Consider the following 12063-nt stretch of genomic DNA (forward strand, 5'->3'; position numbering starts at 1 on the left):
TGGGGTTCAGGTCAGGAGAGTTGGCAGGCCAATTGAGCACAGTAATACCATGGTCAGTAAACCATTTACCAGTGGTTTTGGCACTGTGAGCAGGTGCCAGGTCGTGCTGAAAAATGAAATCTTTATCTCCATAAAGCTTTTCAGCAGATGGAAGCATGAAGTGCTCCAAAATCTCCTGATAGCTACCTGCATTGACCCTGCCCTTGATAAAACACAGTGGACCAACACCAGCAGCTGACATGGCACCCCAGACCATCACTGACTGTGGGTACTTGACACTGGACTTCAGGCATTTCCTTCTCCCCAGTCTTCCTCCAGACTCTGGCACCTTGATTTCCGAATGACATCCGAAATTTGCTTTCATCCGAAAAAAGTACTTTGGACCACTGAGCAACAGTCCAGTGCTGCTTCTCTGTAGCCCAGGTCAGGCGCTTCTGCCGCTGTTTCTGGTTCAAAAGTGGCTTGACCTGGGGAATGCGGCACCTGTAGCCCATTTCCTGCACACGCCTGTGCACGGTGGCTCTGGATGTTTCTACTCCAGACTCAGTCCACTGCTTCCGCAGGTCCCCCAAGGTCTGGAATCGGTCCTTCTCCACAATCTTCCTCAGGGTCCGGTCACCTCTTCTCGTTGTGCAGCGTTTTTTGCCACACTTTTTCCTTCCCACAGACTTCCCACTGAGGTGCCTTGATACAGCACTCTGGGAACAGCCTATTTGTTCAGAAATTTCTTTCTGTGTCTTACCCTCTTGCTTGAGGGTGTCAATGATGGCCTTCTGGACAGCAGTCAGGTCGGCAGCCTTACCCATGATTGCGGTTTTGAGTAATGAAACAGGCTGGGAGTTTTTAAAAGCCTCAGGAATCTTTTGCAGGTGTTTAGAGTTAATTAGTTGATTTAGATGATTAGGTTAATAGCTCGTTTAGAGACCCTTTTCATGATATGCTAATTTTTTGAGATTTTGGGTTTTCATGAGCTGTATGCCAAAATCATCAGTATTAAAACAATAAAAGACCTGAAATATTCCAGTTGGTGTGCAATGAATCTGAAATATATGAAAGTTAAATTTGTATCATTACATTATGGAAAATAATGAACTTTATCACAATATGCTAATTTGAAGTGTGCTCTGCTATGCTCATATTCTGATTTTAGATTGTAATTTTAGCCGCTCCTGAAATGGCTCACAACCTTGATATTACTAAAATGCATGCTCAGTTCAGTAATGGTAAAGCTTGCCCTCTTTATTTTTAATGCTGTTACACTAAATGTATGAAGCTGAAATAACCTGAACATTAAAAACACTGAAATAAGAGCGCAATGTTTTTCTGTCAATCAGATGCGCGCAAAAAATAGCTTGTTACTGATTTTTTTTTTATTGATTTCATGTAATATTACAATTTTCGGAGATTTCGAAATTGGGGTTTTCATAAGCTGTAAGCCATAATCAAAATTATAACTTTTGCACAATATTCAGATTTTTCAAGTTTCACCTGTATACGACACTAGTAGCATCGAATCATTCTGTGATGCTTTTGTGTCTTTTTTAAAAATCTTGATGCTGGTTGATATTCACTGCCATTTAATGGACAAGCGCTTGTTTTTTTTGTTTTTTTTAAATCCTGCATATTTGGTGCAAAAATTAGAGAAGGGCGTACGGCATTAGAACAACACCAGGGTGAGTAAATTATGCCTTAATTTCCATTTTATGGAGACCTGTCCCTTTAAATAGCAATACTTATATCTAATCACAAATGTTTAGTACTCTTTCCACCTCTGAGTTAGTTCATGGTATTGTCAGCTCTAAAAGTGTCTTAATAAAGATAAAGAATACTGTGTCATAACGATTGTAATCTTGTATTCTGTGTCGATTCAAAGTAAATGGAGTCGTGAAGTTTATTATATCAACTCACAAAAATCCAGAATCGAACAACCCTGTGAACCGTTCTTTAGATGCGGAGGCGTTTCGGACACATCTGCTTCTTCAACTTTTGCAAAAACGGCACCAAAGCATTCAACTCAGTTCACTTTGGGAGTGGTCTCTATTCATTTAAAGATTAGTTGGGAAGCACTTGACACGTTTCAGAAATGCAAACATGACAGGATCACAGTGTAATGAAGTCATATTGCGGGACAGTAAATCTATAAACCTGTGAGAGTCTCACAGAGAGAAACACTCACCTAGCAGCTGCACCAGGTTTGGGTGTTTGATTTCTTTCATGACTGCAGCTTCTTTTAAAAACTCTTCCACTTCCATCGTGTCTTCCTGCACAAGAGGAAAAATAAACAATTCCCAACGAGGATTCATTGATTTATGTATAAAACTGTGTGATTTAGATGAGAATTTTCATGCTCTAATTCAGTGCTTCTCGAGCGAGACTCTTCTCTGAAGGGTCAGAGGAAAACAATGCAAAAAGCAAATCATTTTGATGACATTTTAAAACAAATTGATTTGTCAACAGGTGGAAGCTCGTCAGATTAGACGTCAACGTGGACCTCGAAAAAGAAGGAATAAAACTACAGCAGGTGAAACGATTAATCGCGATTATTCGCATACAAAATAAAAGTGTGTGTTCACTAGGGTCTGGGCGATATGTAAAAAATATTTTATTGATAATCGCCTTAAATATCGCGATATCCGGATATCGTCTACCCAAGCCCCGCCCCCAACGACACTTTACGGACACACAGCGCTAACACACGACACGTTGAGTTTGGCTGCACTTCTAACGACAGCCTGTGATTTAGTTGGTTTCATTTAATGATTGAAACGTTAAAGGTTTTACTTTGGTTAGTTTGAGCTTAAATGAGCATAAAACATTAGCTTTGCTTGTTATGTTTAATAATTTCCACACTGTTCTTATGTAAGCGCATGTTGATGTTATAGCAAGAGGTCTCGCCTATTTGTTTTTCATAAGGTCCGATGTTTCTTTTTTTTTTGTGGCGTATCGCCTGAATTAATAAGTTTAATTTCCTAATAATGTGTAGCGCTGATTTTAAACTTGCACTCAAACTATAATATATTTGTTATTTGTCTAAAATTAGGAATTAAAAACGAATTGTTTCGTTCTACATGAGCAAAAACTTTCTTTTTTTTTCTCCTCGTTTTTGGTTTTAGAGTTCCACGGTCATCTTAAGCTGTTTACGAAATAAAAAATAATAATATATAATACAATAAAACATAAAATATTTATTTAGAAACAGAAGTCATCAAAAATTATATTTGGGTATTTCTTTTCTTTTGTTTATTTATTTTTTTAATCTAAAGCAAAGTATAACGATCAAATACTGTAACGGAGCTGCCAACATTGTAAACTCGGAACGCGTGCGTGAGATATTCAAAGCAACGCAATATACGACATTTTAATTACAATAGTCATGTTTGTGCTTTTTGATTAGGCCTATTTATTATGTGCAACATTTAAATTAATATTCAGAAACGGGTAAAGTTACTTCTACCATTTGTTTTTCTGATTAACTTTTATTAGCCTGCAAACCAAAATAAAATAGGCCTAGGCTACTTGATTATATATGTATTTTATATGTATTTTAAATAGAATATTTTGTAACATTATAAATGTAACTTTTGATCAATTTACTTCATCCTTGATAAATAAAAGTATTGATTTATTTTAACCCAAAAAAAAAAACCTTACTGACCTTAGTGTTTAATGTTACAAAAGCTTTATTTCAGATAAATGCTGTTCGTTTGAATTTTCTATTCATCAAAGAATCCTGAAATAAATTGTACACAACTGTTTTCAACATTAATAAAAAGAATGAATGTTTCTTGAGCATCAAATCATCATATTATAGTGATTTCTGAAGGATCATGTGACACTGAAGACTGGAGTAATGATGCTGAAAATTCAGCTTTGATCACAGGAATAAATTACACTTTATTATATATTCACATAGAAAACAGCCAGTTTAATTTGTAATAATATTTCACAATATTACTGTTTTTCTTTGGTATTTTTAATCAAATAAATGCAGCCTTGGTGAGCAGAAGAGACTTCTTTTAAAAACATTAAAAATCTTACCGATCCAAAACTTTTGACTGGTAGTGTATATATTTAAGAAAAACTTGTTATTTATATATAAAATATTTATATTTCTTTATAATATAAATATATATACAGAATACAAATATTTCTTAAATATATACATGCATATGTGTGTATTTATATAAACAAAATAATGATACACGGTACACACAAACTTTTATTTTGGATGCGATTAATCGTTTCACATCGCTAATAGCACACAAAGAAAAACAATGCAAAAAGCAAATCATTTTGATGACATTTTGAAACAAACTGAACTCAGCCGGCAGAAGCTCGTCAAATCACGTCAACATGGACCTCAAGAAGAAAAGTAAAGCGGCAGCAGGTCAAAGCAAACCGGAGCCGGATGACGTTAAGCAGAGCATGTGTGTGTGTGTCACTGACCTTTAGTGTTTTGACGGCCACAGTGAGGCTGTATTTCTTCCAGACGCCCTCGTACACTTCTCCATACTGTCCTCCGCCCAGCTTGTGCTTCATCGTGATATCCGTGCGCTCCATCTCCCATTTGTCATAGTTGGGCGACACGCCGTAGATGGTGGGCTTGTTGCGTTTGGGAGCCGGGTAGTGCAGCGTGGTGATGAGGCCGTCCGCCACCGTGGAGTGATGATGGACCAGCTCTGCCAGCGTGTTGAAGCGGCTCTCTGACGACACGTACAGCTGAAGAGAGAGACACGAGAGTGTGAGCCTGCGGACGCTCAGACCTGATCTGAACACACCAGAGATGCGGGAATACTTGAGGAATCGGATACCTGTTATAAAATTAAAATTTCGGTTCCTCTTATCGATTCCTTTGTGAGCATTTCGACATGAGTTTAAACCATTGAAGCGCGAGAGACTCTGTTTCTGTGTTCGTGTGTATCAGTATATTAGATCCGTGCAGCTCTTAAAGTGACGGTACTAATATTCCTGCCGTCTCTATAATAACACTAATCACACAACAAAACACAGAAAATTCACTCGTTCTTCACTGAATAACTTATGTAACTATATTTGTAATGTATATTTTATTTATAAAGTGCAGTTATTTTACATTTGATTACAGTTTCTGTACCTGAAAATCTTAAAACACTGTTTATTTCAATCGTATCTTTGTTCAGTTGTCTCTATTTGTTGCGATTGCTATTTTTTTATTTGTTCTTTTTGTTGTGTTTATTGTCTTTAATAATGCTTGAAATGTATATTAGTAAGGCTAGTTGTCTTTCTATGATATTTTTAAACCACAGGCAAACGTTCCTTGTGTTCCTGTTGATTTTTGTTCATGATATTCAGCTACAATTAAATGTTTTGCAATAAGACTAAATGTGAATGATATCTACGTTTTTTTTTTTTATCTTATTGGAATCAAACCGGAATCGTTAAAAATCAAACGATACCCAACCCTAGTTGACCCAAGATGAACAGATTGTGATGCATTTCATTGCACATCATTAAAGACAATTTTAGCATCCATTAATTTTAATGTTAGGAGAAAACGGGTTAATTTTGAGCTTTTTTTGCACTATTTTTGTCTTTAAATCTTCATTGAGTCGACGTCACAGGATGTGATGTTTTCTTACACCTACAGTACATCAATGACTCGTCGGTGTCTCATAACTATTCATGAGACTGTGTGTTCTTGTCCAATGACAAGACGCTTCTCTTAAAGTCCCCCTGTGGTGAAAATCAAGCGTTTAATGTTGTTTATGTGTCTATGTGGTGTTTTTAATATGCTTTAAGACAAACCATGTGTAAATTCATAAGTCGACAGCATTGCTGAGTATTTTCTGCTTAAAACTGCAGTGAACCAAAGACAGTCTCAAAAACACGCTTTGAAATCGCTGGTGTTTCTGACGTCACAATGTTGATATACTATATTTGATATAGCCTAGCCTACACATCAGAGGCGATTTCTTTAAGCTCAGCTTCCCCTGTATAATGTCAAAAAAATAATGGTCAAATATGTACTATCGTGTTAATATTTTATTGACTAAAAATGCGTTAGAACAAGTTAATCTCGAAGACGAGTTGGTTCAGAATCAGCAACGTATAGCAGGTCGGCTGACTCGATTTCCTTCTCATACAGTCTCGTAGCATCACAGTGCATTTCCCCATGTAAGCTGAGCGTCCGTTGACTTCAATAAGGCTGCTTAGAACTGTTTTTTCAGTGCTTCGAAACTAGACGGTCATTGGATAAATGCTGCGATTATGTCCCGCCCACGGACGCTCAGCGTCTCTGGGGTGAATAGAGAAGTGGGCTGGCCTGGAGTCCGGGCGTCTGCGTGATGATTGGAGGATCTGTCGAAAGACTGCATCTCCTTTTGACTGACAGCTATTTTGTACTATAAGAAGTCGCTGAAGATATTCGCGCTCAGTCCCATCGCGGATTTCTCAAGTGTAGTCAAAAGACAAACTGCTGCAACCTATTTCTTGATATTTGCGTGCGAAATTGCCAATTTTCATTTATATATTTCACAGTTACACACCACATCCCTTGTTTGAGTTTTAGCGAGTTTAATAAATTTTTTTTGATCGTCATTCATTCATTTAGTAGGCAAGGCTAGCGTGGGTGAAACTGCACACGATGTCAGACAGTGCTAATATTGTCGAGCTGATTTTGGCGAAGTCATTTGAAAGTCTTCCTTAAGAGGAAAAGCTTAAAATTAAACAGAAGGGCAGATCAACACCTAAGATTGATTTAGTGCAAAAAATAGGGAAAAATAACAGGTCCTTTCAGCTCTCCTGTATGACAAAATTAGCTGGCTGACTGGAAGTGCTGTGACAAATAACATGTACTGCTGGCCATGCCTCTTAATGAAACCATCTCACGGATGTGTTGTTTGGTCAAAGGTGGGGTTTGAAGATCTGTCTAACTTTGACAGGGCATATAAAAGACATGAAAAGAGCCGTGAACATGTGAGTGCATGTGCAAGATTAAGTTGCATGGGCAGGATCAGGGTTGAGCATGCAATCAATAAAGGTGCCAGCATGGCTCTTTTCAAGTGGCTAAACATAATGAAACCGTAAAAAAAACAGGGCCTTCCTACACCGCCTTATTGATGTGACATCCTTGCTTGGCCGGCAGGAGCTGTCATTTAGGGGACATGATGAGAGTAGTGAATCATCCAACAAGGGGAATTACAGGGAGTTCACAGAAACATTAGCTAAATATGACTCTGTCCTGTCCACACAATTTGAGTGCTCAACTGTGTTTTCTGGTATGTCCCATACTATTCAAAATGACTTGATCTCTGCTCTTGCAGCCACCGTTTCTGATCAGATCAGAGATGAAATTCAGGATGCTCCTTTTTTGGATGGCAGGTGGATGAAACAACTGATATATCCTGTCGTGCCCAACTCTCTGTCATTGTTCGCTATGTGGATAGTGCAGGTAAAATTCAGGAGCGCTTTATTGGATTTTTTGATGTTTCTGAGGGGCGAGATGCTCAGTCCGTTTTTGATGTATTAAATGAGCACATGCAGGGCTACAATTTTAAGGATAAGCTTGTGGCACAGACCTATGATGGAGCTGCTGTCACGGCTTCAGCTCTCAATGGTCTGCAGGCCAAAGTGAAAGCAATAGCCCCCAGTGCAATGTTTGTGCATTGCTATGCACACAGACTGGATCTGGTGCTGTCACACGGGGCTAATGCTTGCCTGAGTGCATCACTCTCTGGGTTTGCCACATTTTTTTCAAAATCCACAAAGAGGACGTCTTTTCTGGAGTCTGCAGGCTGTTCAAGGTTGCCCAGAAACGCTCCTACTCGATGGAATTTCACATCACGGATAGTGAGCACTGTGGCAAACAACTATGATGGCCTCCTGCAGACATTTGATATCATCATTGCAGATACGACAATGGATGATGATACACTGGATTGTGCCAAAGGCTTTGTGAGGAAACTGGAGGATTTTGAGTTTGTGTTCATGTTGTACACATATGAACAAATCTTCTCTGAGACTGTTGTGGTCTTTGACATTGTTCAGCAGAGGGCGATGGATGTTCTCTACTGCAAGAAAAGAATTGAGTCTCTTCTTGCATTTGTCAAAGAGAAGAGGTCAGAGGCGGCTTTCCAAGCTGTTTGTGCCAAAACAGCAGATCTCACATCGGACCCACGAGATGAGCCCATGAGAAAGCGCCGTCTGACACAATTGCAGGACCCCCAAGAGCGCTACAGAAATCTGTACATGGCGATCCTTGATAACATCTTGGAGCAGATTCCTCAACGTTTTTCAAATTTGGAAAGTATGATCTTCTTAGAATTAGTCAATCCAGAGAAATTTGATGACATGAGGCAAGTATTTCCAGAGGAGGGCTTCCAAAGTGTCCTGAAAAGTTATGGCCATCACGTTGATTCAGGGAGACTGAGGTCTGAACTTCAGATCAGGACTTGCAGGGAAACAGGGGAAAGCTGTGTGATTACTTGGTGTTCCTTAAAAACATGGAGTTGGACAGTGCAATGCCTCAGCTTTACAAATTGTTCTCATTAGTGGCAACAATTGGAGCTACATCTGCAGGTGTAGAAAGGAGCTTCTCCTGTTTAAAGCGGCTCCAGTCCTACACCCGTAACACAATGGGCCAAGGCCGTTTAAGCAGCCTAGCTCTGCTGGCCATTGAGAGGACACTGGTCAAGTCACTGGAAAAGACGCCTAGTTGGTACGACAGGGTCACAGAGCATTTTCTTGAAAAGGAACGCAGGGCAGAATTTACGTTTAAATAAATGGACAATTCTATGATGTAGGCCGAAAATGAGCTTCCCCTCTTTGAGAGACCAGCAGCCGCCACTGCTACACATATAATATTTAAATGGCCTATTGTTGAAATATTATTAAGGTTGCTCTGTTTTAAATAAACCACAATCACAATGCATGTAAAAATGTAAAGTGTCACATCTGTGAGGAGGAAAATACTTTGGATTTACAATATAGATTTTAAAGAACTGTTATATTAAATCAAACAAAGGTTGTTGTTTTTTTGGATTATCAATTATTTTCCCCCCATTTGCCATCAAGCTGTTTTGACTCTGTCTGTAATACCGGTTAAACTATTGTTAGCAGGATTAAAATATAAGGACCGGTTTCACAGACATGGCTTAGATTAAACCACGATTAGGCCTTAGACATCTATGCCCTTTTAAAATATTTTATGATACCCGTGTACTTGTTGCATGTGTGTGTGTAAATATATACATACTTTTTCAAATAGCACTCTATTTTTTACTTAAATACTCAATGAATATTTAGAGAAAAACATGTTTTTGAAAATATATATTTCATATAAAATTTTAAAATTGAACAAAAAAGTTACAGAATTTTATGTTTATTGTTATGAATTGTTTTTTCAATTTCTATGTTCTATTTTTAAAACTCTTTTAACTTCAGTAATAATCTGCCAAGTGTCATCTCACTCACTCTGTGACTCACTCTCACACACACACACTTCACTCACACACTCACTCACACACACACTCACACACACACTCACAGACACACTCACAGACACACACACTCACACACACACACACACACACACACTCACACACACACACACTCACACACACACTCACACACACACTCACACACACACTCACTCACACACTCACTCACACACACACTCACACACACACTCACACACACACTCACACACACACTCACACACACACACTCACTCACTCACTCACTCACACTCACTCACACACTCACACACACACACTCACTCACACACACACACACACTCACTCACACTCACTCACACTCACTCACACACACACTCACACACTCACTCACACACGCTCACTCACACACACACACACTCACACACACACTCACTCACACACTCACTCACACACTCACTCACACACTCACTCACTCACACACTCACTCACACACTCACTCACTCACACACTCACTCACACACACACTCACTCACACACACACTCACACACACACTCACACACACACTCACACACTCACTCACACACTCACTCACACACACACTCACACACACACTCACACACTCACTCACACACACACTCACACACACACTCACACACACACTCACACACTCACTCACACACTCACTCACACACACACTCACACACTCACTCAGACACTCACTCACACACTCACTCACACACTCACACACTCACACACACACTCACACACACACTCACACACTCACTCACACACTCACTCACACACACACTCACACACTCACTCAGACACTCACTCACACACTCACTCACACACTCACACTCACACACACACTCACACACTCACTCACACACACACTCACACACTCACTCAGACACTCACTCACACACTCACTCACACACTCACACTCACTCACACACTCACTCACACACTCACACTCACACACACACACACCAGGGCTCCAGACTAACTTTTTTCACCTCCGTCCTGGAACCGTCCTGAAAAACAATTTGAACCGTCCTAAAGTGAATGTCAACCGTCCCAAAATAAAAATGTTGATCTACTGTAGATTTAGTCGGCTAAAACTACACTAAAACTAAAATGCATTAATGCATTAATTTAGAATGTCTCTAAAATTCCAGAGAAAACATCTATTAACCTGTTAATTTGAATGATTTTAAAGTTTGAACATGCAAGATACAGATTTAACTACTGTGACTTAAAAAATATATATTAAAATTAAATAAAACCACTTTTCCTAAAGTAGAACAGTCTTCTTTTCAATGAATGATTTATGCATTCTTTATAACTACTTGCATACATCATTCTTTATTATATCAAGCAGCAGACATATTTATTTGTATGAATTAAATATAGTGAATCCTTATTAAAGCTATTAACGAGCAGTGAATGCTTTTCTCTTTCCAATCCAATTGCACTAATGCACATCCGATAGACTCACAACTGTTTAACCAACATAGTTTACGTGAATACTCTCCAAAACGGACATTTCAACATAATGTTGTGTGTATTTGTCCATACAGACACGAAAGAGAGCTCAATTCAGTACTCGCGCGCTGTATAGGTGTCTATGTGCATGGCTGCACGCTTCGGGTCGGCTGTGCGCCCACAGAAAACCGTACCGAATAGAGATCTTTATTTGAGTCGTCACTCTTATTCAGATCTATATGTCTGCTCTACTCATTCTCCCAGACATTTAAATTTTTTAACGTTTCATGAGACATGCAGCGCATGTACAAATGTGCGCATCTACCACACACGCAGGACATCAGTTCTGACTGGATCGCTTCCCAAATCGTAACACTATCTAACATTTTTGTCTAGTTTTTATTCGTTAACGAAAATGTCAATAGAATTTTGTCATAGTTTTTGTCATTCAAAACTAGTTTTTATTTAGTTACCGTCTCGTTTTCGTCTGTGAAAAAATGTCTTTGACGAAAATAATGAAAATAAATGAAATTAACACTGCACCAATAACAGGGACTGTCCCCAGAAAACGTGAAAGTCTGGTCACCCTAAATTAGACTGACTACGAAAAAAGACCACAAATATATTGAAATCTAAATGTATGCTTTACCTAATATACACACACATAGCCGGGGTAGCGCCCGTTACGTTAGTAAGTTAGTAGCAAGCAGTTAGTAGCAAGCAGTTAGCAGCAAGCAGTTAGCAGACTGTTTCAATCCAATGACTAATACAAATTAAATAATCAATTTAAATTGTACTCGCATCAAACTCGGGAATTGTAGGCCTACTCGGGTTTGATGGAGGAGATGCAGGGCCGTCTTGGTGCTCGATCTGTTTTACCTTACCGTTGTTTAACCAGCGCAACATATTTGCGATGTCATTAAGCCATTTGATAGATGTACCGCAGAACAAATCTCCGGGTGAGCAGCCGGCCAGTGATAGTAACTATAGTAACAGCATGAAGAGGCGCTCCTTTGTAGTCAGCACTTCGTCAGTTTATTTTGGCATTGTCTAAGTAAGTTTGCCTAATAGGCTAGTAATAAATGAACACGCATACAAAAATGTCTTTCGTCCTGTAGGCGTCCTGGAGAATATTTCTGTTCG

General features: G+C 39.1%; 1 protein-coding gene across 2 annotated transcripts in view; it reads right to left on the reverse strand.

The window, feature by feature from the left end:
• abl1 (c-abl oncogene 1, non-receptor tyrosine kinase) overlaps nt 1-12063 on the reverse strand; it is a 59936-nt gene that overhangs the window by 9494 nt on the left and 38379 nt on the right. For both annotated transcript variants that reach the window (XM_077241896.1, XM_077241897.1), the window contains 2 exons: nt 4447-4719; nt 2177-2261 (listed from right to left, as the gene is read on the reverse strand). In XM_077241896.1, coding sequence (XP_077098011.1) covers nt 2177-2261; nt 4447-4719 — 358 coding nt within the window. The remainder of the gene's footprint in view (nt 1-2176; nt 2262-4446; nt 4720-12063) is intronic.

This window comes from Siphateles boraxobius, unplaced genomic scaffold (genome assembly GCF_051911475.1).
Source record: "Siphateles boraxobius isolate OS27281-9 unplaced genomic scaffold, OSU_SipBor_1 246, whole genome shotgun sequence".
NCBI classification, from domain to species: Eukaryota; Metazoa; Chordata; class Actinopteri; order Cypriniformes; family Leuciscidae; genus Siphateles; species Siphateles boraxobius.